The 27,825-nt window shown below is 50.3% G+C and overlaps 1 protein-coding gene across 1 annotated transcript in view; it reads right to left on the reverse strand.

Moving 5' to 3' along the window:
• The window catches only part of Zan (zonadhesin), a 106,519-nt gene that overhangs the window by 13,554 nt on the left and 65,140 nt on the right, over nt 1-27,825 (reverse strand). The window contains 22 exon segments of the mRNA XM_038344470.1: nt 11,004-11,221; nt 11,316-11,457; nt 12,163-12,380; nt 12,572-12,713; nt 13,314-13,531; nt 13,919-14,060; nt 14,880-15,097; nt 15,937-16,078; nt 16,459-16,676; nt 17,048-17,189; nt 18,496-18,713; nt 19,114-19,258; nt 20,439-20,656; nt 20,941-21,139; nt 21,977-22,194; nt 22,554-22,695; nt 23,045-23,259; nt 23,646-23,787; nt 24,265-24,482; nt 25,007-25,148; nt 26,249-26,466; nt 27,142-27,279. Of these exon segments, the coding sequence (XP_038200398.1) occupies nt 11,004-11,221; nt 11,316-11,457; nt 12,163-12,380; nt 12,572-12,713; nt 13,314-13,531; nt 13,919-14,060; nt 14,880-15,097; nt 15,937-16,078; nt 16,459-16,676; nt 17,048-17,189; nt 18,496-18,713; nt 19,114-19,258; nt 20,439-20,656; nt 20,941-21,139; nt 21,977-22,194; nt 22,554-22,695; nt 23,045-23,259; nt 23,646-23,787; nt 24,265-24,482; nt 25,007-25,148; nt 26,249-26,466; nt 27,142-27,279 (4,013 nt within the window).

A 27,825-nucleotide genomic window follows, 5' to 3' on the forward strand; every position in this document is an offset into this window, starting at 1 on the left:
CACCCCCTCCTCTGCGAAAACAGCCGCTCACCCCCCTTCTCCCTCCCCCCTCCCCAACTCCCACCTCTTCCTCCCTATACCCAACCCTCCTTAGTAAAGAGAAACCTCCAAAACCCTCTGCAGCACCTCCTGTTCTTCCCCCAAACCTTGATTCTCCCCTCATCGACCTCCTGTCAGAAGATCCCCCTCCCTATGTAGCTCCGGAGAGCCCAGAGGGGCCAGAAGCAGCGGTGCAGCGGCAGCAGGTGGATTGCCCCCTCAGGAGTCTTCGGCTCCCTCACCTATGGCCCGACGACTGAGGGGCAGATGTGAGCCGCCCCCTGATTCTACCTCTCATGCCCTTCCCCTGAGGGAGGGTCCGAATGGCCAACAACAGTAATGGCCATTTTCAGCCTCTGATCTTTACAATTGGAAACAGCACAACCCTCCCTTTTCCAAGGATCCAATGGCGTTAACTAATCTAATTGAGTCTATTTTAGTCACGCACCAGCCCACTTGGGATGATTGTCAGCAGCTCTTACAGGCTCTGTTGACCTCAGAGGAGAAACAGAGAGTTTTTCTGGAAGCACGGAAAAACGTCCTGGGTGACAACGGACACCCGACCCAGCTACCAAATGAAATCGATGCGGCCTTCCCTTTAACACGCCCAGAATGGGACTTCACCACCCCTGCAGGTAGGGGACATCTACGTCTTTACCGCCAGTTGCTCATAGCCGGTCTCCGGGGGGCAGCACACCATCCCACCAATTTGGCTCAGGTAAAGCAGGTAATACAAGGAAATGAGGAGACACCCTCAGCATTTCTAGAGAGACTTAAGGAAGCATACAGAATGTATACTCCCTATGACCCCGAGGACCCTGGACAAGTCACTAGCGTATCAATGTCCTTCATTTGGCAGTCCAGTCCAGACATTAGAAGCAAGTTACAGAGACTAGAGGGTCTACAGGGATATACTTTACAGGATTTATTAAAGGAGGCAGAAAGGATTTTTAATAAAAGAGAGACTCCAGAAGAAAAGGAAGAGAGACTATGGCAGAGAATGAAAGAGGCCCAGGAGGAAAGGGACAAAAAGAAAAATAAGGAACTAAGAGGGAGGTAGGCTGGGAGACTGAAAGGGGGCCAAGGTGGACAAAGACCAATGTGCCTACTGCAAGGAACAAGGACATTGGGTCAGAGATTGCCCCAAGAAGCCCAAAGGACCCCGGAAACCTAAAACTCAGACCTCTCTCTTGACATTGGAGGATTAGGTAATTCAGGGCCAGGAGCCCCCCCCCCCTGAGCCCAGGGTAACTCTTAACGTCGGGGGGCAACCAGTCACCTTCCTAGTGGACACCAGAGCCCAGCACTCAGTCTTGACCTAGACACCGGGGCCGCTCAGCGAGCGATCCGCTTGGGTCCAAGGGGCCACCGGTGGACACCGATGGACGACCGACCGGAAGGTTCAGCTGGCTACCGGTAAGGTGATGCACGCCTTTCTGCATGTTCCAGACTGTCCCTATCCCCTATTGGGTAGGGACCTCCTCACCAAACTAAAAGCCCAAATTCATTTTGAGGAAAAAGGGGCCAAGGTAACAGGTCCAAGTGGCGGTCCTCTTCAAATCTTAACTCTCCAGCTGGAGGATGAATATAGACTTTATGAGCCCCCAGGGCACCAGACAATTGACATGACCCCTTGGCTCAATGACTTTCCACTGGCATGGGCCGAGACCGGGGGGATGGGGCTAGCCTTGCAACAGTCCCCAATCGTCATTCAGCTAAAGGCTACAGCTACCCCCCCCCCCCCCGTCTCAATTAAACAGTATCCCATGTCTCATGAGGCATATCAGGGTATAAGACCCCACATAAAAAGACTGTTAGACCAGGGCATTCTTACTCCCTACCGGTCGCCATGGAACACCCCTCTCCTGCCCGTAAAAAAGCCAGGAACTGGGGATTATCGGCCCGTACAGGACCTGAGGGAGGTTAACAAAAGGGTGGAAGACATACACCCTACGGTCCCTAACCCTTATAATCTATTGAGTACTCTGCCGCCGTCCCACGTCTGGTACACAGTGTTAGACTTAAAGGATGCCTTCTTCTGCTTGCGCTTACACCCAAAAAGTCAGCACCTTTTTGCCTTTGAATGGAAGGACCCAGATCTCGGACTTTCGGGTCAGCTAACCTGGACCAGACTCCCCCAGGGATTCAAAAATAGTCCTACCCTCTTTGATGAGGCTTTACACCGGGACCACCCTGATCCTCCTCCAATATGTTGATGACCTCCTCCTGGTGGCTGCTTCCGAGAAGGACATTGGGACAGTTAGGATATCGGGCTTCAGCTAAAAAGGCCCAAATATGCCAGCAGCAAGTCATCTATCTGGGATACCAACTGAGGGACGGACAACAATGGCTGACCGAGGCGCGCAAACAGACTATCACCCACATCCCTGTCCCTCAGACACCTCGCCAATTGAGGGAATTCCTGGGGACATTGGGATTTTGCCGCCTTTGGATTCCAGGGTTTGCAGAAATGGCTGCACCTCTGTATCCTCTCACCAAACAGGGGACAATGCTCAAATGGGAGGGAGAACAACAGGCGGCTTTTGAGAACATTAAACAGGCCCTGCTGACCTCCCTAGCATTAGGCCTCCCCGACCTCACCAAACCCTTTGAATTGTTTATAGATGAGAGACAGGGCTACGCGAAAGGGGTCCTAACTCAGAAACTAGGCCCCTGGAGGCGCCCTGTAGCCTACCTATCCAAGAAACTCGACCCTGTCGCATCGGGATGGCCGCCCTGTCTGCGAATGGTAGCGGCCATTGCCGTCCTTACCAAGGATGCGGATAAATTGACTCTGGGTCAGCCATTGACCATCCTGGCACCCCATGCAGTGGAGGCCTTAGTCAAACAGCCTCCAGATCGCTGGCTTTCTAATGCCTGCATGACTCACTACCAAGCCATGCTCCTGGATGCCGACCGAGTGCAATTAGGACCTGCGGTTGCTCTCAACCCCGCAACCCTGCTCCCCTTGCCTGAAGAGGCAGAGCAACATGATTGCCTCCAGATCCTTGCGGAAATGCACAGGACCAGACCGGATTGACGGATCGCCCTCTCCAGGACGCTGACTACAACCTGTTACCACCGATGGTAGCAGCTTCCTGGAAAACGGGGAGCGGAGAGCGGGGGGCAGCAGTAACTACGGAAACAGAGGTAATTTGGGCTGAAGCCATACCAGCAGTGGTTACCTCAGCCCAGAGAGCAGAACTCATCGCATTGACCCAGGCGCTCCAGATGGCAGAGGTAAGAAGCTTAATGTCTATACGGACAGTCGATACGCCTTTGCCACTGCTCACATTAACTGGGAAATTACCGACGGCAAGGGTTGCTGACCTCAGAGGGAAAAGAAATTAAAAACAAGACTGAGATATTGGCGTTGCTTAGAGCCCTATTTTTGCCTCTCAAATTAAGCATCATGCACTGTCCTGGCCACCAAAAGGGCCATAGCCCAGAGGCAAAGGGAAATCGATTGGCAGATACAGCCGCCAGGGAAGTTGCCCTAAAAACCACCAACATCTCCGGAGCTTTTCCCCTGACTGACAAGGGAGACGCACAACTACCCTGGTGCGCATGGCCCTATAGTCAGGAGGACATTGATCTCCTAAAGAAAATGGGGGCCACCTATGACCCCAAAGAACAACACTGGATTTTTAAAGGAAAGGCTGTTATGCCCATGAGGCTCACCCATGAACTGTTAGAACACCTACATAAACTGACCCATCTAGGAACCAAAAAGATGAGAACTCTCTTGGAGCGACAGGAAATTGGCCCCTACCTACTGAACCGAGATGAGGCCCTACAAGAGGTGACTGATAAATGTAAAGCCTGTGCTCAAGTAAATGCAGGCAAGTCCAAGCTCGGACCAGGGATCCAGGTACGGAGACATCGTCCCAGTGTGCACTGGGAAACTGACTTCACTGAAGTTAAGCCCGGCCTCTATGGCTATAAATACCTCCTGGTGTTCATGGACACCTTCTCAGGATGGGTAGAAGCTTTCCCCACCAAACATGAAACAGCGACGGTGGTGACAAAGAAACTCCTGGAAGAAATCTTTCCCAGGTATGGAACGCCTCAGGTCCTGGGCACCGACAACGGCCCGCCTTCGTTTCCCAGGTAAGTCAGTTGGTGGCTAAGCTTTTGGGGATTAAATGGAAATTACATTGTGCATACAGACCCCAAAGTTCAGGGCAGGTAGAACGTATGAACAGGACAATTAAGGAAACTTTATCCAAATTGGTGCTTGCAACTGGCTCTAAAGACTGGGTGCTCCTCCTGCTGCTGGCCTTATACAGGGCCCGCAATACCCAAGGTCCCCATGGATTGACTCCCTTTGAGATACCTTATGGGGCGCCACCCCGTTTATAAACTTCTTCGATTCAAACATTGCTGATTTCGCTAACAGCCCCTCTCTGGAAGCTCATTTGCAGGCATTACAGATCATACAAAGAGAGGTCTGGAAACCACTCTCTGCCAGCCTACCGGGAACAACTGGACAAGGCTGGTGGTGCCCCACCCTTTTCAAATAGGAGATACCGTGTGGGTCCGCCGGACACCAGTCCAGGAATTTGGAACCTCGGTGGAAAGGCACCTTACACCGTCCTCCTGACCACCCCAACGGCACTGAAAGTTGACAGCATCACAGCCTGGATCCACGCCTCCCACGTCAAGGCTGCCCACACCACCGAGGAGGCCGAGCCAACTGCGACCTCATCATGGAAGATCCAGCGCACCAAAACCCCTTAAAGATAAGACTTGTTTGGGGGGACCTCTCATCCTCCTTATGGGGGTCTTACTGGGAATGGGGGCAGTCACCCTGGGACAGAATAGCCCTCATCAGGTTTACAATGTGACCTGGAGGATTACTAATCTCATGACAGGAATCATAGCTAATTCCACTTCCATGATAGGCACATTGACAGACGCCTTTCCAAACCTCTACTTTGACCACTGTGACCTAGTCGGCTCAACCTGGGACCCCTCGGACCAGGAACCTTTTCCTGGCTATGGTTGTCATCACACAGGGGGGCGAATTGGGACCCGGACCAAGGGATTATTCTATGTCTGCCCCGGTCAAGGCAAAGGAAAAAAAATGTGTGGGGGGCCGGGAGACGGATATTGTGCTCAATGGGGATGTGAGACCAATGGGGGATGCTTACTGGAAGCCCTCCTCCTCCTGGGATTGATCACCTTAGACGAGGAATACTCCTGGATACTCAGGGGGAGGACCTTGGACCTGTGGAGGAAAAGACTGTGGCCCTTGCTATGACTCCCTGACTACCTCCAATGTCCAGGGCTCAACCAGTGGGGGCCGATGTAATCCCTTGATTTTGAGCTTTACCCCAGCAGGGAAGAAAGCTGCATGGGATGGACCCAAGTCATGGGGGCTACGCCTATACCGCCCCAGGGATATGATCCCATTACCTTATTCTCAATAACCAGACAAGTCACTAGCGTGACTCGACCCTCAGCCCAGTAGGACCCAATACAGTCTTAACAGACCAAAAGATGCCTTCTCAGCCAGGAGCAGCCTCTCTACCCCCAGCAGCGCCCCTCAACTCCTCCTTGGCCCCCCCCAAATATTAGCTCCACTCCGATCACCACCTCACCTACCCACCGCCCTGGTACGGGAGACAAGACTACTTAATCTAGTACAAGGAGCCTACTTGGCTCTCAACCTCACCGATCCTAACAAAACTCAGGATTGTTGGCTATGCCTGGTTTCGGGACCCCCTTACTATGAAGGAGTGGCCGTTCTAGGTAACTACTCTAATCAGACCTCCGTATCCCCTAGCTGCTCTTCCATCCCTCGACATAAGATGACTCTGTCAGAGGTATTAGGAAGGGGCTTTGTATAGGAGCTGTTCCCAAAACCCACCAGACTTTGTGTAATTCCACTCGAGATGGTACCCAGTGGATCCTATTACCTATCCGCCCCCCAATTGGACTTATTGGGCATGTAACACCGGATTATAACTCCCTGTGTTTCAGCCACAGTACTAAATATAACCTTCTGATTACTGTGTTTTAATAGAATTATGGCCCAAGGTTACATATCATGATCCTGAATATGTCTACAGCCACTTTGAAGGGAGACCTCGATTCAGGAGAGAGCCCATCTCCCTAACCCTGGCCCTACTCCTGGGGGCGTCACCATGGGAGGGATCACAGCCGGAATAGCCACTGGGACCAAAGCCCTCATAGATACCAGTCAGTTTCGCCAACTACAAGCAGCCATGCAGATAGACATTAAGACACTAGAGGAATCGGTCAGCGCCCTCGAAAAATCACTAACCTCCCTCTCTGAGGTAGTTCTACAAAATAGAAGGGGACTGGACATGGCTGTTCCTAAAAGAAGGAGGGTTATGTGCAGCCTTAAAGGAAGAATGCTGTTTCTATGCAGACCCTAATGGATTAGTAAGGGGACAACAGGGCAGAACTTAGAGAGAGATTGAGTCAGAGGCAAAAGCTGTTCCAATTACAACAAGGATGGTTTGAAGGATGGTTTAACAAGTCTCCCTGGTTTACAACTCTAGTGTCCTCTCTGATGGGTCCCTTAATTATTCTCCTTCTGATACTCCTGGTTCGGGCCTTGCATTCTTAAACCGCTGGTCCAATTTATAAAAGACAGGTGTCTGTTATTCAGGCCCTAGTACTGACCCATCAATACCAAAGGTTACAACAACAGAAACTGAGATTTTCATAACGACTATGAGTAAAAGATTTAACTCAATGATAAAAGAAAATGGGGAATGAAAGACCCCTGACACCTCTACCCAAAGGCAATAAGCTAGCAGCAGTACGCCCATTTTGCAGGGCTTGCACAAACAGGCAGATGAAAAGCTTAGGGCCCTTAGGCGCCAAAAAGATATCTGTGGTCAGCCATCTGGCCCCAAATGGGGAATAGAAAGTCCCTGGGACCCGATCCACACCCTAGATAGGGCCAAGTCAGCTATATCTGAGTCCCCTGAATGTCTCCAAGGTGAACCACCACCCCTATTTGAATCCACCAATGACAACCCTGTAACCAGGCCATCTGCTTCTATACGCGCCGCTTTTGCTTCCCCTACCCTATAAAAAGGGGGGTCACCTTGCCTAGGCGCGCAAGTCTCCGAGTGACTTTGCCACCCGCAGGTACCTGTGACTACCTAATAAACCTCTTGCAGTTTGCATCCGTGGTCTCGGCTTGATCCTTGGGTCCCGGGGTCTCCTCCTGAGGAAAGGTCCTCTTCGGGGGGTCTTTCAGATGTATGCCGCACGCCAGAGAAGGGCGCCAGATTCTCAGTACAGATGGTTGTGAACCACCATATGGTTGCTGGGAATTGAACTCGGGACCTCTGGAAAAGCAGCCATCTTAATCTCTGAGCCATCTCTCCAGCCTGCTACTGCTCTGCATTCTTGCAGGGCAGTTTTTCTTCTCATTCTTCCCTTGTGATACCTGCTTGCCCTGCACCTCTACTGGGTTGAGATATTCGCAGCTGCTTCGGGGCCACACTCCCTTTGGCCCCACACACTCTCTGAAGTCACACTTTCTTCTCACTTTAATGGCCTCACAGGTTCCTATCCCAGACTGTTCTGTACCTACTCTCCTGATCCAGTAGATCCCCAAGTATGGGACATTCTACTCACCACCAGCCCAAAGACCCTTTGTCCTCCCTTCCAGGACCCCAGTTTCCTATTTCTAAAACCCATCACCAAGGCCTCAAGCCTATTATCACCATCTCCTGTCAGCTCACCTTGCAACAGTCCAATTCTTCCTGTTGCATAAGCCCTCTGGCGCTTACCCCCTTGGTTCGAGACCCTCCGCCTCTGTAATAGGCAGTCATTCACAGTTCACCCCACTGGTCAACAACCCATACAATCTCCTGTATAATGCCCCTCCTACCACCTTTCTACTTTACTGTTCTGGACCTAGAAGGAGCCTTCTTTACTGTCCCTTTATACCTTTACTTCATCTTGCCTTCACCTGGGAGGACCCTGACTCCCAGGACAGTTTACAACGAACTGTCTCCCACAGGATTTTTGGGCAGCCCCCAATTCCTTGGCCAAGCTCTGGCTCCGGTTTCCAAGATGTCACAATGAAAGGCCTACCTGCTCTCCAGTCTGTCACACTCATCTCTGGTGATAAAAACAAGACCGGTAAAAGGGTCTCCTAGATACCTGCCTTCTTATCTCCCTCAAGAAACAGAAGGCCTGGAGTTTCTGGGATGACAGTTAAACCTGGATGCCTCTCCAGCCACACCCTTCGTGAGCATGAACTCACCAACACCCAGCTCTTCCCCTCCCTCATGTCTCCCCATGCCTTGCAGGAAGTAGCCAGAACTTGAGTCAACGCCCCTTTCTTCCAAAGAGAGCCTAAAATGTTGGTCATAAATATCACCTTAGTTGCTCTCACCCCTTATACAAACAGTCTTCACCCCTCCCCCAAGAAGAGTCAAGGTACCCCGCCAAACCCTTGACCCCTCTCCATGAAAGGTCAAGGCTACTCCCACAGGCTATTTAAATGTTCCCCAGGGAAAATAAACCACATGGGTTTCCCTTTTCCTCTCTGGTGGCGCATTGGCGACTTCCTGTTCCCCCTCTGGGCCACCCAGGAGTGCAGGTGTCTAATAAACCTGGATATCTTTTTAATTTGGTCTGATTTGGTTTGATTGGGATTATTTTGCATTGGCAGAGTGGCTTGGTAGGAAATATGCTAAACAATTTGTATAACTTTCATAGTCTTATTATAATTCATGTAGAATTACTTACAATCAAATAGGAAGATATATAAGTACTATGTATTTTTATTATTACTTGTGTGTGGATTTCTGTGTCGTGAATGCACTGTGTTATGTGTGTGGTGTGTGTGGTGTGTGTTGTGTTGGTGTACACATATATGCATGTGCATGTGTAGAGGAGGGCCAAAGGACAAGCTTTTCCTCCGGAACTGTTCACCTTGTTCTTTGAGGCAGGGTCTCTCATTAAGTCTTGAACCTTGCCTAAGTAGGCTAGGTGGCTGGCCAGTGAGCACGGAGATCTATCTGCCTATCTCCACTTCTTCAGTGCTGGATTACAAGTAAATAATACTACATCTGACTTCTCAAAAAATAGAAAAATATTTATTTTGGGCATTGGATGCCATAAACATGCGTGGGAGGGGTGGCCAGAGGACATTTCTTTCGGCAGCCCATTCTCTGTGATTCTGGGATCAAAGTAAGGTCACTGGGCTTTGTGGGAGGTACGTTTACCTGCCCAGCTACCTCCTGTTTTTTTTTTTTTTTTGGGGTTCTAGGAATCAAACTGGCACCCTCATGAGCACGGCAAACACTTATGACTGAGCTATCTGCCCAGTTCTGTTTGTTGTTTAGAGAGTTTGCTTGGAGGTTCTAGTAGGAAGCCCCAGCTACCTATACCCTTGACAAAAAAGAAAGAAAAGGGAAAAACAAACAAATAAACAACAAAAAACCCAGTCCTTCTCAACCAAGTGGGCAGCTTTGGGAGGGACACATAAGAAGTGGTAAGGGGGAAGGAGAAACCTGCTTAGCCAGTCACATCATCCAAACCAACCTTGGGATCAAGGGGTGTCAGATGTCACAGCCAGATGGCTTTCACATTCTTCCTCATTTCTTGAAACAGTCTCATCTAGAGCAGGCTGGCCTCCAATTCAAAGAGGACTTTGAACTTCTGCACCCTCTGCTTCTATCTTTCCCGCATTAGGAGGACAGGTGCACATCATCACTCCTGGTTTATGTGGTGCTGGGGATGGAACCCAGGGCTCTGTGTGCCAAGTCCTCTATGTGGGTCATAAGTATCACCTCAGCTTCCTGTCACCCCTTATACAAAGAGTCTGGAATGTAATCCCAGCCTCCAGCCTCCATCTTTGGAAACCCCCTCCCCTGAGCCCGTCAAACCTTGACCCCTCCCCAGGAAAGGTCAAGACCACTCTCACAGGCTATTTAAACTGCTCCCCAGAAAATAAACATGAGGTCTTCCTTCTTTCTCTCTGGTGGTTGTGTTGGCTTTCCATTCCCTACCTCGGGCCACCCGAGAGCACAGACGTCCAATTAAACTTGGATACCTTTTAATTTGGTTTGCTTTGGCCTGACTGGAATTAGGAATATTCCTAACACTCTACCCACTATGCTGCACTTCCAGGCCTACTACATCATTTTATATAAGGGCTTGAACATCTGTACATTTGGGTTTCTTCAGGGTATCCTGGAACAAAGAACATAATTCCGTGGATGCCCAGGAACTGATGCAACTGGCCTTCTCTAGAAGACAGTTACAGCGCCATCTGAACCTTGGTACCATATGTTCCTCCTTCTCAAGACACTGTTCTTGGCATTTTGCTAAGTTTAGTTGAGATAAGATCTTAAGTAGCTCAGGCTAGTCTCAGAGTCACTATGTATCCCAAGATAGCCTTCAACTTCTGATTTTCCTGCTCCGACCTTCCAAGTGATAGGTGTGTAGAACAACACACAGCTTGTTCTTGGTGTCTTAAGTACATTGCTTAAGAGGGGCTACTGGACCCTGATGAGGAAATGGAGCAGCAGAGTTCTTCCTGTTTGGTCACCCTCTACCTTGGTTTCAGCTGTGGGGATTCCCTGACACAGTTCCCATGAGGGCTGGGAATGTGGCTCGATTGGTAGAATGCTTGCCTATGATGTACAAAACCCTGGCTTCCACCCCAGGCACCACATAACCCAGGCATGGTGGGGCAGCATGTCATCCCAGCGCTCCAAAAGTCAAAGCAGGAGGACCTGGAGATCAAGACCATCTTCAGGTATGCAGTGAATTTGAGACCAGCCTGAGTTATAGGAGTCCTTATCTTTGAAAAATGAAAAAACAAAAATTAAAACTCATTCTAAGGTCTACCAGCTTTCACATTCCAGGGCCAACCATATAAACAGGTGCATCCAAGGCTGAGAAAGGCAGAGGGTGCCTGCCCCCCATTCCCCGCCATCCCAGGCTCCACACCAACTCACCGGGATGAGGTCACCCTTGGCATCTTTGCAGCCACATTGGTTTCTGGGTACACACTTGTCCTCATTGAGCAGGTAGCCAGGTCGACAGACACAGCCCTCCTTGCAGGTGGAGGGGACTTTGGGGCTGATGCCCTCACAGCTGCCATTTGGGTTGGAGCAGGAAGGCAGACAGGAGGGAAGGCAACTTGTGTAGAGGCTGTTGGCTGGGCACTGCAGAGCTGTGGGGTGGAAGAGGAACAGAGCTCAGGCCACGCCTCGGATTTCTCCAGCCATGAGCTGGCTCTGTCCTTCCCTTCCCATGGGCTCCCTTACTATCGGAGACACAGTTACTGCTGCCGTCTTGATATTGTTGGCAGTGGGTCCCTGAGGGGCACTGGAAGTTCTGGCATTGAAAGAGTCCTTCCTCGCACACACAAATCCGGGTACAGTCAGTAGAGATCCATGTCTGGCCGGTCTGCAGAAGTCACCAGAAGGGAAAGAAAGAGAGAACATAGGGCTTAGTTTTTTGTCCAAGGGTCTTACATTTGCCCTATACATCTGCAGGTTCCATATCCACTGAGTCAACCAACTGCAGATGACAAAAAAATTCTTTTTAAATTACCACCAGGATTGTGGGCATAACTGAGCCTGACTAGAACACTCAGTGAGGGATGGGAACATGGCTCGGGGGTGTGACCCAGCAGTAGCTAGAGTACTGGCCCAGAATTCTTAGTGAGATGTTGGCGGTACCCAGTGGCAGGCATAGTGCTTGTTTAGAATCCCCCAGTGAATGTTAGAGGTATGGTCCAGCAGAGGATATCTGTCTAGAGTCCTCCATTGAACACTAGGACATGTGGTTCAGTGGCAGAGCAGTCCCCTGGCACGTGCCAAGACTCTAAAACCTTCAAACCCCGGAGCTAACCAGAGAGACAGAGAAAAAGAGAAAGAAGCTCTAATCCTAATCTTAAAAATCTAGGTGTGTGTGCTTGTGTGCGTGTATGAGAGTGTGGGCATACATCCATGTTGAGGTGTCACCTCTTATATCATAAGAAAACTGGGGTCATAGACAGCTGTACCCAGCTTCCACGGGTAGTGGGAACTCAACTCAGGTCCTCACATTTTTGGAGCAACTCACGGAGCCAACTCCCATTCCCTCATGGCAGTCTCCAGGCCTGCTCACCAGGATGAGGCTGCCCCGGGTGTCCTTGCAGCCACAGTGAATTCTGAGCACACACTTGCTGTCATGCAGCACGTAGCCGGATCGACAGACGCAGCCCTCCTTGCAGGTGGAGGGACCCTGGGGGCTGGAGCCCTGGCAGAGGCCCTCGGGGTCCGAGCAGGTAGGTAGACAGGACGGGAGGCAGCTGGTGTAGAGGCTGCGGGCCGGACATTTCAGAGCTTTGTGGTGGAAAGGGAGTGGCATTAGTGTAGAGAACCAGAGGAGCCCAAGGAAGCAGAGGCCACGGTAAACAGGGTGGGGAGAACAACTAAGAAACTTTAGGGCTTCCTCTGCCCCTTTTGTTATTCATCCAGCAAAGATTTACTGAGCATGGACTGTGTGTCCCTCAGAGAACTACTTTCCTTCTTACCGCTGGCGACACAGCTTCTGCTGCCATCTTTATTGTACTGGCAATGGGACCCTGTTGGGCATTTGAAGTTATGACACTGAACAGTCCCTCCCCTGCAGGTACAGCTCTGGGTACATCCACCAGTGATCCACGTCTTGTTTTCCTGTAGAAGCCACAAGAGGACGAAGTCCCCAGTGAACAGCAGAGGGTGGAGCTCAGTGACAGAGCAAGGGGACAGAGCAGCAGTAGGGCACTGGTCCAGCATATGCCAAGAACTGACCACCCTTCAACTCCAGGGCAAGCCATAGAGATAGGAGCATCACATGACAAGACAGATAAAAGGGGAAAATGGCTCCCAAGACCCCTTTCAGAAACGTGTTTGTGTGCGCACACACATTTGTGTTCACGCACGTGTGGGTGTGCATGTATGCATGTACTCCTGAAGGGCAGGAGACATCCTCAGGTGTTGGTCCTTCATTCCACTTTGCACCACAACAGGTTCTCTCTCTCTCTCTCTCTCTCTCTCTCTCTCTCTCTCTCTCTCCCTTCCCCCCTTTCTCTTTCCCATCTTGGTTTTGATGATGTTCACTACTATGGACACCAGACTGTCTAGCCTGCACATTTCTGAGGGTTGTCCATATTTCGGCAGGAGCTCTGGGATTACAGACACAAACCACTGTGCCCAGTTTAAATGGACTATGGGGACTTGAACTGAAGTTTTCACCCCCCCCCCCCCCCAATCCCATTTTCCACGCTCACTCACTGGAACGAGAGCACCCTGGACATCTTTGCAGCCACACTGGATTCTGGGCACACACTCGTCATTATTCAGCACGTAGCCAGGTTGACAGAGGCAGCCTTTATTACAGACGGCAGGGACTTTGGTGCTGGTGCCCTCGCAGTGCCCATCGGGATTCAAGCAGGAAGGTAAACAGGAAGGAAGGCAGTTGGTGAAGTGGCTGTGGGCTGGGCATTGAAAGGCTGTCGGATGGAAGTGGCATGGTGTTAGTGGGAGAGGGCCTGAGAATGATGGTGGGAGCAGAGGCTTCAGAAACCAGGCTAGGATGAATGACCAACACAGCTTGTTTGTGGGTTTCCCCTCCCTTCATTATTCATTCAGCAAATGCCTAGTGAGCATGGACTGTGTGTTGATTCCTGAGAGAGGGGCCTTCAAAGTCAACATGGGAGCTGAACCACTGGGAGGCGAACACTGAACAGAGGCCCTGCTGTGGGTCCCCAGACCCCTCCCCTCTGTGGTAGCTCCTACCTCCCATCTCTAAGGCCCAGGAGACTAGGTTCCTCTTGCCCTGCCTCTGATTCCTCCAGTAACGAGGATACCCTCACCACCTTTCCCAGTAGCTCCCTTACTGTTGGAGGCACAGTTACTGCTGCCATCATCACTGTGCTGGCAGTGGGTCTCCGAGGGGCAGCTGAACTTTTGGCAATGGATGGCCCCATTGATGCAGGCACAGCTCTGGGTGCAGCCACTGGAGATCCAGGTCTTGCCTGCCTGCAGAAGCCAGGGAAGAGAAAGGACGTGAGGAGAGGATGATTCTAAGGAACCAAGCTTAATTTGCAAGTTCCACACCTACTGAGTCAACTACTAGAGTGAGAAAAACTACATCTGAACTTATGGTAGAGTGGCTCAGTGGTAGAGCCCCTGCCTAAAATCCCTCAAAGAAGGGCTAGCTAAGATGCTCAGAGAACATTTGTCTAGCATGTTCCAGGCCCTGACTGATTTTCACAAACCAGGGCCAGCCATACAGACAGATTTATCCAATATGGAGAGAAATAGACAAAAGGAAAAGGTCATCCACAATCTAACTTTTTTTTCGGGGGTAGGTAATCTTAGTGCTTGTGTGGGAGAGCAGGTGTCATACATGTGGGGGCAGGAGGACAAGCTCAGGTGTTGGGTGTGACCTTCTACTTTGTAATGAGACACGCCTTCCCCTTGTTGTCGTTTGCTCTGGATACAGAAGACTAACTGGCCCCCAAATTTCAAAGGATTCTGCTGTGTCCCTCCCATTGCTTAGTGCAGCCCTAGGAGTATAGACACAGGTTGTCGCATTCAGTTTACATGGATAATGAAGATTAGAACTCAGACCCTCAGCTGGGCGTGGGGGCGCACATCTTTAACCCCAGCACTCAGAAGGCAGAGGCAGGCGGATCTCTGTGAGTTCGAGGCCAGCCTGGTCTACAGAGCGAGTTCCAGGACAGTCGGGGCTATCCAGAGAAGCCTGTCTTGGAAAACAACAACAACAACAGAACTCAGATCCTCTCCACATTTTCAGCTTCAGCGTCCCCAACCCCACTTCAGAGGCCCACTCACCAAGATGAGGTTACCCTGGTCATCTCTGCAGCTGCACTGCGTTCTGGGAATACACTTGTCACTGCTCAGTATGTAGCCAGATTGACAGATACAGCCCTCCTTGCAAGTGGGGGAGGCTCTGGGGCTAGTGTCCTTGCAGAGGCCCTCTGGGTCCGAGCAAGAAGGCAGACAGGAGGGAAGGCAGCTGGTGTAGCGACTGTGAGCTGGGCACTGTGCAGCTATGGAGTGGAGGGAGAATAAGATTAGTGGGGAGGACGGGGTGGGCTAGGAAGCAGTGACTAGAGAAACAAGAACGGGCAGAGTGGCTAACAGAACTCATTTATTGTTATTCATTCACCAGAGCATGGACTCTGCGCCAAGCCCTGAGGAAAGAAAGAATGGTTTCCTCAACTCAGTATGGGAAACTATTAAGAGATTAGCACTGGGAAGGGACCGTTGGGTAAACATTTACTGATGTGGGCTATGTGGGAATCCCTAAGAGAAGAAGGTAAGAAAAGGTAGATCTCCCAGGGTAACACGGGACACTAATTCTGATGGTTAGCTTTAACTATCAATTAGACACAATGTAGAATCATCTAGGAAGAGTTGTAATAAGGCTTGTCCAGATCAGACTGGAACCGTCTGGACCACATTAATTGATATAGGAAATTCAGCCCACTGTGGATAGCAGAATTCCCAGGGTTGGGCCCTGGGCTGTATAGAGTAGAGAAAGCTAGCTAAATGTGAGTGAGCGGGCATGCATGCACTGCCCTTTGTCTGTGTGCCTGTGATTAACTAAGTCCCCACAGTGATGGGCTGGAACTGTGAGCCTAAAGGAGCCCTTTGTCCCCAAGCTGCTTTTTGTCACAGCGACAGAAGTGGGCCGTGACATGACCAGGAGGGACTGACACTGACAAGGACACAACCTGGCCACAGTCTCCAGAATCCCTTCCCACCACGTTATTCCTCCAGCCCCTGAACTCCCAAGCCCAGGAAGGGGCCTGAGCGCTTTCTTGCCCTGCCTCTCTTTCCTCCAGGCACAAGGACAGTCTCTTCATCTCTCTTCAAGGTTCCTTACTGATTTCAGCACAACTGCTGCTGTTATCGTCGATGTCCTGGCACTGAGTTCCTGAGGGGCACTTGAAGCCCCGGCACTGAATAAGTCCTCCTGTGCAGGTACATCTCTGGGAACAGCCTGCAGCAATCCAGGTCTTTCCTGCCTACAGAAGTCACAGGAGGATGCAGGAAGTAAGGACAAAGGGGGCAGCTGTAAGGAGACAGGCTTAGCCTGCTGTCTGAAGGGCTTATATTTGCCCTCCTTACCTGCAGGCTCCACATCTATTAAGTCAGCTAAGTACAGAACCAGGGGAAAATTGTATCTGGAGCTGCCTGGTGGGAGAGGGCCTATGTAGACTCCACTAGGAAGAAGGTGGGAACAGGTCTTAGCCACAGATTATCTGTCTGGAATCCCCCAGTGAGGGGCTGGAATATGGCTCAATGAATGAACATCTCTAGGGCCAGTGATATAGTCATGTACATCCCAGGCGTGCAGAACAGGGGAAGAAGGAAGACCCCAGTCCCAGATTCTAAGCCCACTCACCGGGATGAGAGCACCTCGGGTGTCTTTGCAGTCACACTGAATTCTGGGTACACACTTGTCCCTGTTGAACACAAAGCCGGACTGACAGAGGCAGCCCTCCTTGCAGGTGGAGGTGTCTGTGAGGCTGGTGACCTCACAGTGTTCGTTCAGGTTGGAGCAGGATGGGATGCAGGAAGGCAGGCAGCTGGTGTGGTAGCTGTGGTCTGGGCACTGCAGAGCTGCAGGTGAAAGGGTATGAAGTCAGTGCACGGGGCTCCAGAGAGCCTAGGAAGTAGGGACTAAAGAAACTATTCAGGACAGGGCAAGAAGAGCTTGTGATTGTCCTCTTTGTTTATCCATACAGCACACCCTTAGTGAGCATAAACTGTCCAAGTCCTGAAAGAAGAAAGTAAGAAGAGTGGGTCTCCCAAGTCAGTGTGGGAGCCAAATGACTAGGAGACGAAAGCTGAGAGGAGACCCTGCTGTGGTCCCCAGAACCCTCCCCACTGTGGTACCTAGTATCCTGATCTCTCAGGCCCAGGAGACTAAGCTCCTTCTTGTTCTATTTCTGATCCACCAGCCATAAACACACCCTCTCCATTTTCCTTACCAACTTTGGCACAGTTACTGCTGCCATCATCACTGTCCTTGCAGTGAGTCCCAGTGGGACACTGGAAATTCCGGCAACGTATGTCCCCTGCCATGCAGGTACAGTTCTGGGTACAGCCTTTGGTGAGCCAGGTCTTGTCTGCCTGCACAGATCGTGGAGAGAAGGAAGAAGGAGACATCTAGAGATGGCGGTTCTAGGGAGACAGCTGTGCCCTGTCTGCAGGGCTCACATCTGCCCTCCCTGTACACAGGGTTCATTCTACAGAACCAACCAATCGCAGCTGGAAAATACGGAAAAACTATTACAACTGGGAATTTTGGTATAGCTCAGTGGGATTGTGCCTATTTCAAATCTCCAGGTGAGGGACAGGTATGTGGCTCAGTGGTAGAGCCCCTGCCTAGAATCCCGCAGAGAGGGGCTGGAGTGTGGCTCAAGAGAAGAGCACCTGCCTAGGATCCTTAATGAGAATGGATGTGGCTCAGTGGTAGAACCGTGGCTGAGAAATTTCCTGTAGAGGTCTGGGAGCATAGCTCAGTTATAAGGCAAGGCTTTTTAGTATTTGCCTTGAATCCCCAAGTGATGAACATGTAAGGGGATGTGTGGTTAAATGATAGAACACTTACATAGCATGTGCCATGCACGACCAAGTTTCACACTGCAGGACTAGCCATAAAGACAGGAGAACCCCAGATAGACAAAAGCAAAGGGAAAGAGAAATGGCTACCCATCTCACTTTGAAAAAAATCTTACATTTATATTACATTTATATTTTTCTTTGTGTGTGCACAAACATGTACATATGCCATGGCACAAGTGTGGTCGTCAGAAGGCAGCTTGCTGGAGTCATTTCTCTCCTTCCACCACATAGGTTCAAGAAATTGACTTGGACTATAGGCAAGTGCCTTTACCTCTGGAGCCAAGTTCCAGGTACACTACTTTTTTTTTTTTTAAAAATTACTTTTATTTTATGTGCATTGGTGTTTTGCCATGGTGTTGGGTCCCCCGAAACTGGAGTTACAGACAGTTGTGAGCTGCCATGTGGGTGTTGGGAATTGAACCCAGGTCCTTTGGAAGAGCAGTTAGTGCTCTTATAACCTCTGAGCCATCTCTCCAGCCCCTACTTTTTTTAAAAACTAATCTTTGTGTTTCTATATTTAACAATGGCATGCATATGTATGGGGGTCAGAGGACAAATCTTGGGTGTTGGTATCACCTTTCATCCCATATTCAGATATCAGACAACACAGATTAGCAAGCCCTTAAATTCTGGGGATTCTCCTATCTCTACCTCCCATCTCACATAAAACCCTGAGATGACATAAAGGCCTCCGGCAATCAGTTCGCCGGACTGTAGAGATTCCAATCATGTCCTCCACTTGTGCTGAATCAGCCTTACTCACTGAGCCATCTGCCTAGGTCCACCAGGCTTACATTTGGCATACACTCACCGGGATGAGAACACCCTGGGCGTCTTTACAGCTGCACTGAATTCTGAGTATACACTTGCCGTTATGCAGCACAAAGCCAGATCGACAGATGCAGCCCTCTTTACAGGTGGAGGGGGGTTTTGGGACGGTGCCCCCACAGAGGCCCTCTGGGTCTGAGCAGGAAGGTGGACAGGAGGGAAGGCAGTTGGTGTAGCGACTGTGGGCGGGGCACTTCACATCTATGGAGAGAGAGTAGTGTTAGCAGATGGGGACAGAAGGGCCCAAAGATACAGAGGCTGCAGAAACCGAGCTAGGATAAATGACCAACACAACTTGTGTTGTCTGCTTTTTTTGGGGGGGTGTTATTTTTCCTTTGCAACCACTTGCTGATCATGTGCTGTGTGCCAGCCCTGAGGAGAGAACAAATGAATATATCTCCCAAGTCAGTGTGGGAACCTAGCACTAAAGAGACTAGCACTAAAAAGGGATGCAATCCAGAGTGGGGCACCCAAATTCCTCTGTATTGTGCTGGTTCTCATGACCAGCCTCCGAAGCCAGAGACTACCTATGCTCCTCGCCCTGTCTCTGATCCCTGCAACCACAAGCACACCCTCCCTACTATCCCCATTGCCCTCTTACTGATGATTTTGGTGCAGTTAATGTTGCCATCTGGGCCATTCTGGCACTGAGTCCCTGGAGGGCAGTTGAAGCTGCGACACTGGACAACCCCTCCCATGCAAGTACAGCTCTGGGTGCAGCCACTGGAGACCCAGGTCTTGCCTGCCTGCAGAAGCCAGGGAAGAGAAAGGGAGTGAGGACAGAGAGGCTGTTCCAGGGACACAACCTCACCCCTGTCCGAACAGCTTCAATCTGCCCTCCCTATCTACCCATAAGTTCCACATCTATTGAGTCAACCAGCCATAGGTGGAATATATTTGAACAGAGAAATATATGGGGAAGGAGGATTAGCAGTTCATTGGTAGATCATGGTCCTAAATCCTCAGTAGGGACCTCTAAGGATAATAGCTCAGTCACACAACTCACCTGTTTAGAATCCCCCAGTGAGGGGCTGGGGTGTGGCTCAGCAGGTAGAACTACTGTCTAGAGGGTTTTTTTTTTTTTTTTGGTTTTTCGAGACAGGGTTTCTCTGTGGCTTTGGAGCCTGTCCTGGAACTAGCTCTTGTAGACCAGGCTGGCCTCGAACTCACAGAGATCCGCCTGCCTCTGCCTCCCGAGTGCTGGGATTAAAGGCGTGCGCCACCACCGCCCGGCTAGAGTTTTTATAATGAGGGTTTGGAGGTGGGGTTCAGTGGTAGAATCTTCCACTGATGGACTGGAGGTGTAGCTTAGTAGTCGAGCACTTGCCTAGCCTGTGCCAGAACCTGACCATCCTTCAAACTCAAGGGCTAGACATACAGACAGGAGCATTCCAGAAGGAATTAGATGAAAGAAAAGCGGCCTACAATCCAACTTTAAAAAAAAGTTTTGTATGGCTCCAGAGATGGTTTAGCTGTTAAGAGCACTTGCTGCCTTGTAGAGGACCTGGGTTCAATTCCCAGCACCCACACGGCTGCTCATGACTCCTGTAACTCTAGTTCCGGGAATCTGATGCCTTCTTTTGGCTTCTTGATACCAGATTCCCAAATGATATACATGAATACATGCAGTCACCCACACACATAAAATAAGAATAAATCTTTTTAAAGATTGTACAGTGTGTGTGTGTGTGTGTGTGTGTGTGTATGTGTGTTTACATGTGTGAGTGCTGACCCACATGCTAAAGCAGTTCTGGGGTTCTCCTTTCTCTGCCCACCATGTTCTGGTAGAGCGATGGGATTCCAGACACAGGTAACTGCCCATCTCTAGTGAGTTGTGGAGATTCAAACTCAGGTCCCCACACGTGCACAAGAGAACAACCGACCCACTGAGCTAGCACTCACAATCTCTCCTCCACACCCACTCACCGGAATGAGGTCACCCCGGGCGTCTCTGCAGTCACAGTGCATTTGGAGCACGCACTTGTTGTTATTCAGCACGTAGCCAGGTTGGCAGATGCAGCCTTCCTTGCAGTTGGGGGGGGCTTTGGGGCTGGTGCCCTCACAGTGGCCCTCCAGATCAGTACAGGAAGGAGGACATGGGGGAAGGCAGTTTGTGTAGCGGCTGTGGGCCGGACATTGCAGAGCTATGGGGTGGAGGGAGATTGGGGTTATTGGATGGGGGCCTAAGGAAGCAGAGAAATGGCCCACAAATCTTCAGGATTTTTCCCTATTGTTATTAATTTTGAAAATATTTACTGAACATGGGGTGTGTGTCAAGTCCTTAAAAAAGTAAGAATGGATCTCCCAACTAAATGGGCAAGACTAACCATTGAGAAAGCAGCAATGAGAAGGGTCTCAGCAGAGCCAAAGGTCCACAGACTCTCTCCCAACCTCTGAGGCCCAGGGGCTAAGCTCCTTCTTGCCCTGCCTCTCGTTCCACCAGTCATGAGCACACCCTCCCCACCTTCCCCCATGACCCTCTTACTGATTTTGACACAGTTGTGGCTGCCATTATTGCTGTCCTTGCAGTGAGTCCCTGGGGGACACTGGAAAGTCCTGCACTGGACGGTCCCTCCCATGCAGCTGCAGCTCTCTGTGCAGTCTTTGTTGAGCCAGGTCTTGCCTGCCTGCAGAAGCCATGAGAAGAAAAGTGAGGAAAAGGCAGCTCTAAGGAGAAGCCGCTTTACGTGGGTTTGGGACGTAGGTCTGTTCTCACTGAATCTACTGAGTCAGCAAACTAAGAGTGGAAAATCTTTGAAAAAATAATTGCATTAGGGGATGTGGGCGTACCTTAGAGGCACAGCACCTGCCTGGAGTCCTGTAGTTAGAGCTGGAGGTGTGGTCAGTTATGGACAGCCTGCCTAGAGTTCTCAGTGACAGGCTATGACCAGCCTTCACACTCTAGAGTCAGTTCTGAAGACAGGCACATCCATGTGGTGGCACACACCTTCACTCCTAGCACTCAGGATACAGAGTAAGCGGATCTCTGTGAGTTCAAGACCTGCTTGGTCTGTCTAAATAGTAAATTTCAGGACAGTCAGGACTACATAGACAGACCTTGTCTCAAAAAACAAAAATAAAACAAATAAAAATATAGGCACATCCCAGGTTAACAAAAGCAGAGGGAAGAAGCATATTCCACTTTTACTTTAAATCTCTGTGTGCATGTTTTCATGTATGTTCATGTGTGTTGGAGTGTTTGTGCAGATATGTGTGAAAGTAAGTCAGAATATAGCCTGGAATGCTGGTCCTCACCTTCTACCTTGTGTTGTGAGGCTGTCTCTGGGCAATCACAAGACTAGCTGGCCTACAAGTTTCCAGTAGAAGCTAGGAGCTACCACATCCAGCTTACATAGGTTCTGGAGATTCAAACTCAGGCCCTCACACTTGTAAGGCAAACATTTTACCCAGTGAGCCATTTCCTTAGCCTCCCCACCATTCCCTTTTTTTCCACATCTACTCACAGGAATGAGGTCACCCTGGGCGTCTCTGCAGCCACACTGAATTCGGAGCACACACTTGTCATTATTCAATAAGTAGCCAGGTTGACACACACAGCCCTCCTTACAGGTTGCAGGGACTTTGGAGCTGGATTCCTCACAGTGGCCATCCATAATTGAACAGGAAGGTGGACAGGAAGGAAGGCAGCTGGTGAAATGGCTGTGGGCGGGGCATTGTAGAGCTTTGGGGCAAAGAGAGTGGAGTCAATGAGGGGCCCAAGCGAGCACAGGTTATAGGAAGCAAGTCTGGCAGAGTGAGCAACAGCTCTTGGGGCCTTAGTTCTCTTCTGTTTTATTCATTTAGTAAACATTTACTGAGCATGGCCCTGTGACAAGTCCCAAGTCGGTGTGGGAGATCACCCACTGAGAGACTGACACTGAGAGGGGACTCAGCTGCGGGTCCCAGAACCCACCCCCACTACTGTAACTTTTATACCTAGCCTCTAGGCTCAGAGGAAGAAGCTCCTGTCTTGCCTCTGGTTCCTCCAATCAGAAGCACGCCCTCTCCACCTCCCCTATGGCTCCCCCATGGCTCCCTTACGTATTTCAGCACAGCTACTGCTGCCATCATTGCTGCCCTTGCAGTAAGTCCCTTGGGGACACTGGAAATTCCTGCACTGGATGGCGCCTCCCACACAGGTGCAGCTCTGGGTACAGCCTGCAGAGATCCAGGTCTTGCCTGCCTGCAGAAGTCATAAGAAATGGGAGAAAGTAAAGTCTGAGGGTGGCTTTTTATTTATTATTTATGCTTGTGTGTGTGTGCACATGTGCATATACGAGTATGATGGCCCCTGAGGCATTTGTTATAGGCGTTATGGGCATCTGTGAATAGCTGGGGTCAAAACTCCAATCCTGTTGATAGAGGAGCAAGTGCTCTTAACCAAGGAGCCATCTCTCTGGCACCTAGTTCTCAGGAGACAACCTCACTTCCTGTCAGAGGTACTTACGTTTGGCCTCATTGTCTCCAGATTTCACATCAGTTGGGTCTACCAACTATCTCCCTTCACCATCCTGATTTCCCAGCTCACTCACCGGAATGAGAGCACCCTGGGCGTCTTTGCAGTCACACTCAATTTTGAGCACACACTTGTCACTACCCAGCACATAGCCGGGTTGACAGACGCAGCCCTCCTTGCAGGAAGGGACTTTAGGGCTGCTTCCCTCACAGCGGCCAGCAGGGTCAAAGCAGGAAGGTTGACAGGAGGGAAGGCAGTCCGTGAAGCTGCTGTGGGCCGGGCACTGCAGAGCTTTGGAGGAGAAGGATGGTAGGGTTAGTAGAGAGGGCACAAGGAAGGCATGGCTGTAAATACCAAACTAGGCAGAATGACCAACAGAGTTCGCGGCTTTTCCCCTTCCTCTTAGTGTTCATTCACTGAGGATGGGCTATGTGTCCAACACATAGGACAGATGGAAAGAATAGTTTTTTTCTAACTCAGTGTGGAAGACTAACCCTGAGAAAGGAAGGACTCAGCTACACTCTATGCTCCCAGGATCCCTCCTATTGAATTCCAGAATTCCTACTTGGACCCTCGAATCCATGACCTCTTAAGTGTGAACTAAGTGCCTTCTTGCCCTGCTTCGGACTCTTCCAGTCATGAGCACACCTGCTCCACCTCTCCCACGGCTCCCTTACTGATTTTCACACAGTTACTGTTGCCATCGTGGTTGTCCTTGCAGTAAGTCTTCGAAGGACACTGGAAATTCCGGCATTGGACAGTCCCTCCTGTGCAGGTACAGCTCTCAGTGCAGCCTCTAGGAGTCCAGGTCTTGCCTGCCTGTAGAAGCCACAGGAACAGGAAGGGAATGGGAAAGGGGCTGGTTCAAGGAAGACAGCCTTACTGCTATCTGCAGGACTTTCACTTTCCCTCCCATTCTATAGGCCCATATCTATTGAGTCAACCATTAGTACATGGAAACTATTTGAAAAAATACTGCATCTACCGATGAGGCTTAGTATATGATAGCGAGCTGCTGGCAACTCTTTCAACAGAGAGCATCTGTCTAGAATTCTCAGTGAAGGGCTGCGGCATGACTCAGTGGTAGAACAAGTGCCTAGAATCACCCAACAGGGGTAGGAATGGTTCTCAGGGAAGAGTACTTGCTTAGCCTATGCCAAGACAGACTTTTCTTCACATCCCCAGGCCAGCCATATAGACATGAGCATTCCAGACTGACAGGAGCAGAAGAAAGAAGAGGAAGAGGAAGAGGAAGCCCAGGAGGAGAAGACATTCCCACTCTCCAAGCCCACTCACCGGGATGAGAGCACCCTGGGCATCTTTGCAGTCGCACTGAATTCTGGGTATACACTTGTCCTTATCGAGCACAAAGCCAGAGTGGCAGAGGCAGCCTTCCTTGCAAATTGGGGGCACTCTGGGACTGGTGCCTTCACAGTGGCCCTCCAGGTCTAAGCAAGAGGGTGGGCAGGAGGGAAGGCAGTCGGTGTAGTGGCTGTTGTCTGGACACTGCAGAGCTATGGAGTAGAGGGAGAAAAGACTTATGGAGAGGACCAGAGGAAGCCCAAGGAAGAGCTTCTGTGCAGGGGTCAGGGGTCAGACTCGACAGAATGACCAGCAGATTCTTCTCCACCCCACCTGCACAAGCATTCACTGAGCATGCCCTGTTTATCAAGAGAAAAAGTAATAAAAATGGGTCCCTCAAGTCAGTGTTGAGGCTAAGAGTGAGAAGGGACTCAGCCCAGCCACGGTTCCACAAACTCTTTCTCTACTGTGGTAACTTCTAACCCCAAACCTCTAAAACCCAAGCAACAAGAACTAAGCTCCTTTTTTCTCTGTGTAACAGTCCTAGCTGTCCTGGAACTACCTCTTGTAGACCAAGCTGGCTTCAAACTCATAGAGATTCGCCTGCCTCTGTCTCCCGAGAGCTGGGATTAAAGGTGTGCACCACTACTGGCAGGCTCAAAGCTCCTTCTTGCCCTGTCTCTAGTCTCTCCAGCCATCAGTACAACTTCTTCACCTTCCCCCATGACCCCCTTACTGAGTTTTGCACAGTTGCTGCTGCCATCATTGTTGTCCTTGCAGTGAGTCCCTGAGGGACACTGGAAATTCTGGCACTGGATGGTCCCTCCCGTGCAGGCACAGCTCTGGGTGCAGTCTCTGGAGATCCAAGTCTTGCCTGCCTGCAGAAGGCATGGAAAAGACAGAAAGTGAGGAAGGGGAGGTTAGCTAGAGACAGCCTCATTTGTCTGACTTAGGTTTGCCCTCCCTATTGCTACTGCGGATCTACTGAGTCAGCCAACAACAGGTAGGAAATATTTAACAAATATTTCCTTCTGATTCTGTATGCACAACTCAGCAGAACAGAACCTGCCTACAATCTCCCAGTGAGCAGGTGGGGGGCATGAGCGATCAGCAACATTTCTGCCTGGAGTTCTAGGTCAGGACACTGGGGGCATGGCTCTGTGGTAGAATGGTGGCCCTGAATCCTATATATATACTAGGGACTTAGTATAACATAGCTCAGTTGCAGAGCACCTAACTAGAATCCTTAGTGATGGGTGGTTGTGTGATTTTGAAGTAGAATACTTGCCTGGAATTCCCAGTGAGGGCTGGGGAGTGGCTCAGTGGTAGCACATTTGCCTACCCTGTGCCTGGACCTGAACAATCTTCACATTCTAGCACCAGCCATACAGGCTGGAGAATCCCAGGTGCAGAGAAGCAGAAGAAATGAGTTAGTGGCTCCCAACCCTGCATGGGTGTTATTTTCGTTTGTTGATCGGTTTGTCTGTTTTTGAGACAGGTTCTCACTATGTAGTCCTGGCTGGTCTGGGACTTGTTATGTAGCTCAGGTGGGCTCTGAACTTTTAGGGACATACCTGACTCTGCTTTCCAAATACTGGGATTAAATGCATGAGCCGTCACCCTCCCCCACCCCGTGTGTGTACTTAGACATGAAGGATAGAGGATAATCTCAAGTACTGGTACTCATGTTGTACCTTGTATTGAAAAGTTCAGTGTGTCTCTCTGTATCTGTCTTTTTCTCTTTGTTTTGGCCACCACAGCATACACAAGACTAAACTAGCTCTCAAGTTTCTAGGATTCTGCTGTCTTCCTTTCCCATCTCCCAGTAGAAGCACTGGGGTTATGGGCATAGGCTACTGTGCTCATCTCACATGGGTTGTGGGGATTCAAACCCAGGTCCGAATACTTGCAGGATGAATACTTTATAATGCAGCTATCTTCACAGACCCCACTAATCCTACCATCTGTACCCACTCACCGGGATGAGCGCACCGTGGACGTCCTTGCAGCCACACTCAGTTCTGAGCACACACTTGCTATCATGCAGCACAAAGCCAGGTTCACAGACACAGCCCTCCTTGCAGGTGGAGGGGGCTTTGGTGCTGATCCCCTCACAGTGGCCTTCTGGGTCTGAGCAGGAAGCCAGACAAAATGGCACGCAGTGGGTGTAGTGGCTGTGGGCGGGGCACTGCACAGCTATGGGGAAGAGAGAGTGTGGTTAATGAAGAGGAAATCAGGGTCAAAGCAGAATGCTCAAGAGAGAGTGAGGCTCCTGGCACTGGAGAGGTGGCTTAGCACTTGAGACTACTTGTTGTTCTTGTGGACCCAAGTTAAGTTTGTCGTGTTCAAGAATCTCGTGTAAGCCGGGTGGTGGTGGCGCAGGCCTTTAATCCCAGCACTCGGGAGGCAGAGACAGGCGGATCTCTGAGTTCGAGGCCAGCCTGGTCTACAAGAGCTAGTTCCAGAACAGGCTCCAGAAACTACAGGGAAACCCTGTCTCGAAAAACCAAAAAAAAAAAAAAAAAAAAAAGAATCTCGTGTAAGTCAGGCTCCAGAGCATATGATGTCGTCTGTGGCCCCTGCATGAACTCGCTCGGGTGCACATACCATATACAGACACACCACTATACATGGAATTATAAATAAAATCTTTACAAAGAACACGTCTTCCAGGTGAATGTGGAGACTGACAACCAAGAGACTAACAGTGAGAAAGGATCCAGCTTGGCCACAGCTCCCCACAACCCATTCCCGTAGTGGTACCTCTTGTCCCAGATTTCATAGGCTCAGGGGACTAAGCTCCTTCTTGCCCCACCTCTGGTCTCCTCAGCCATGAGCACACCCTCCCCACCTTCCCCATGGCTCCCTTACTGATTTTGGTACAGTTGCTGTTGCCATCCGCCATGTTTTTGCAGTAAGTCCCCGAGGGGCACTGGAAATTCCTGCACAGGATGACCCCTCCCACGCAGGTACAGCTCTGGGTGCAGCCTCTGTTGACCCAGGTCTTGTCTGTCTGCAGAAGCCAAGGGAGGGGAAGTAGGGGCATAAGATTTATTAGGGAGAAACAGCTTTGCTTCCTGTCTGAGGGACTTACCTTTGCCTCCCGTATCTGCAGGTTCTGTATGTATTCATTTTGCCAGCTATGGATGGAAGGTATATGGGAAGAAAATGCAGTGGAGGTATGCCTAGAATCCTCCAGTGAGGGACTAAGGGCATAACTCAGTGACAGAGATGAACCCTAAGAATTCTCAACTGGGGGTTTGGAAGCATAGGAGCACAGTTCAGATGAAGAACTTATGCCTAGAATCCTCAGAAGTAATAAGTGGGGTGGTGGGGAGGCTGTGGTTTAGAGATAGGACATTTGTTTAGAATCCTTCAAGAGGGTATGGGCTATGGCTTAGAGGTAGGAGCCATCTAGGAGCCATCATTGAGGACTGAGAGGAAAGCTCAGTTGTAGAGTACTTGACTAGAATTTCCCAAGAGGGGATGAGCTTATTCTCGAACCTTTATACTTACAGGACTAGCCATACAGACAGGAGCATCCCAGGTGGAGAA

This window comes from Arvicola amphibius, chromosome 10 (genome assembly GCF_903992535.2).
Source record: "Arvicola amphibius chromosome 10, mArvAmp1.2, whole genome shotgun sequence".
Classification (NCBI taxonomy): domain Eukaryota; kingdom Metazoa; phylum Chordata; class Mammalia; order Rodentia; family Cricetidae; genus Arvicola; species Arvicola amphibius.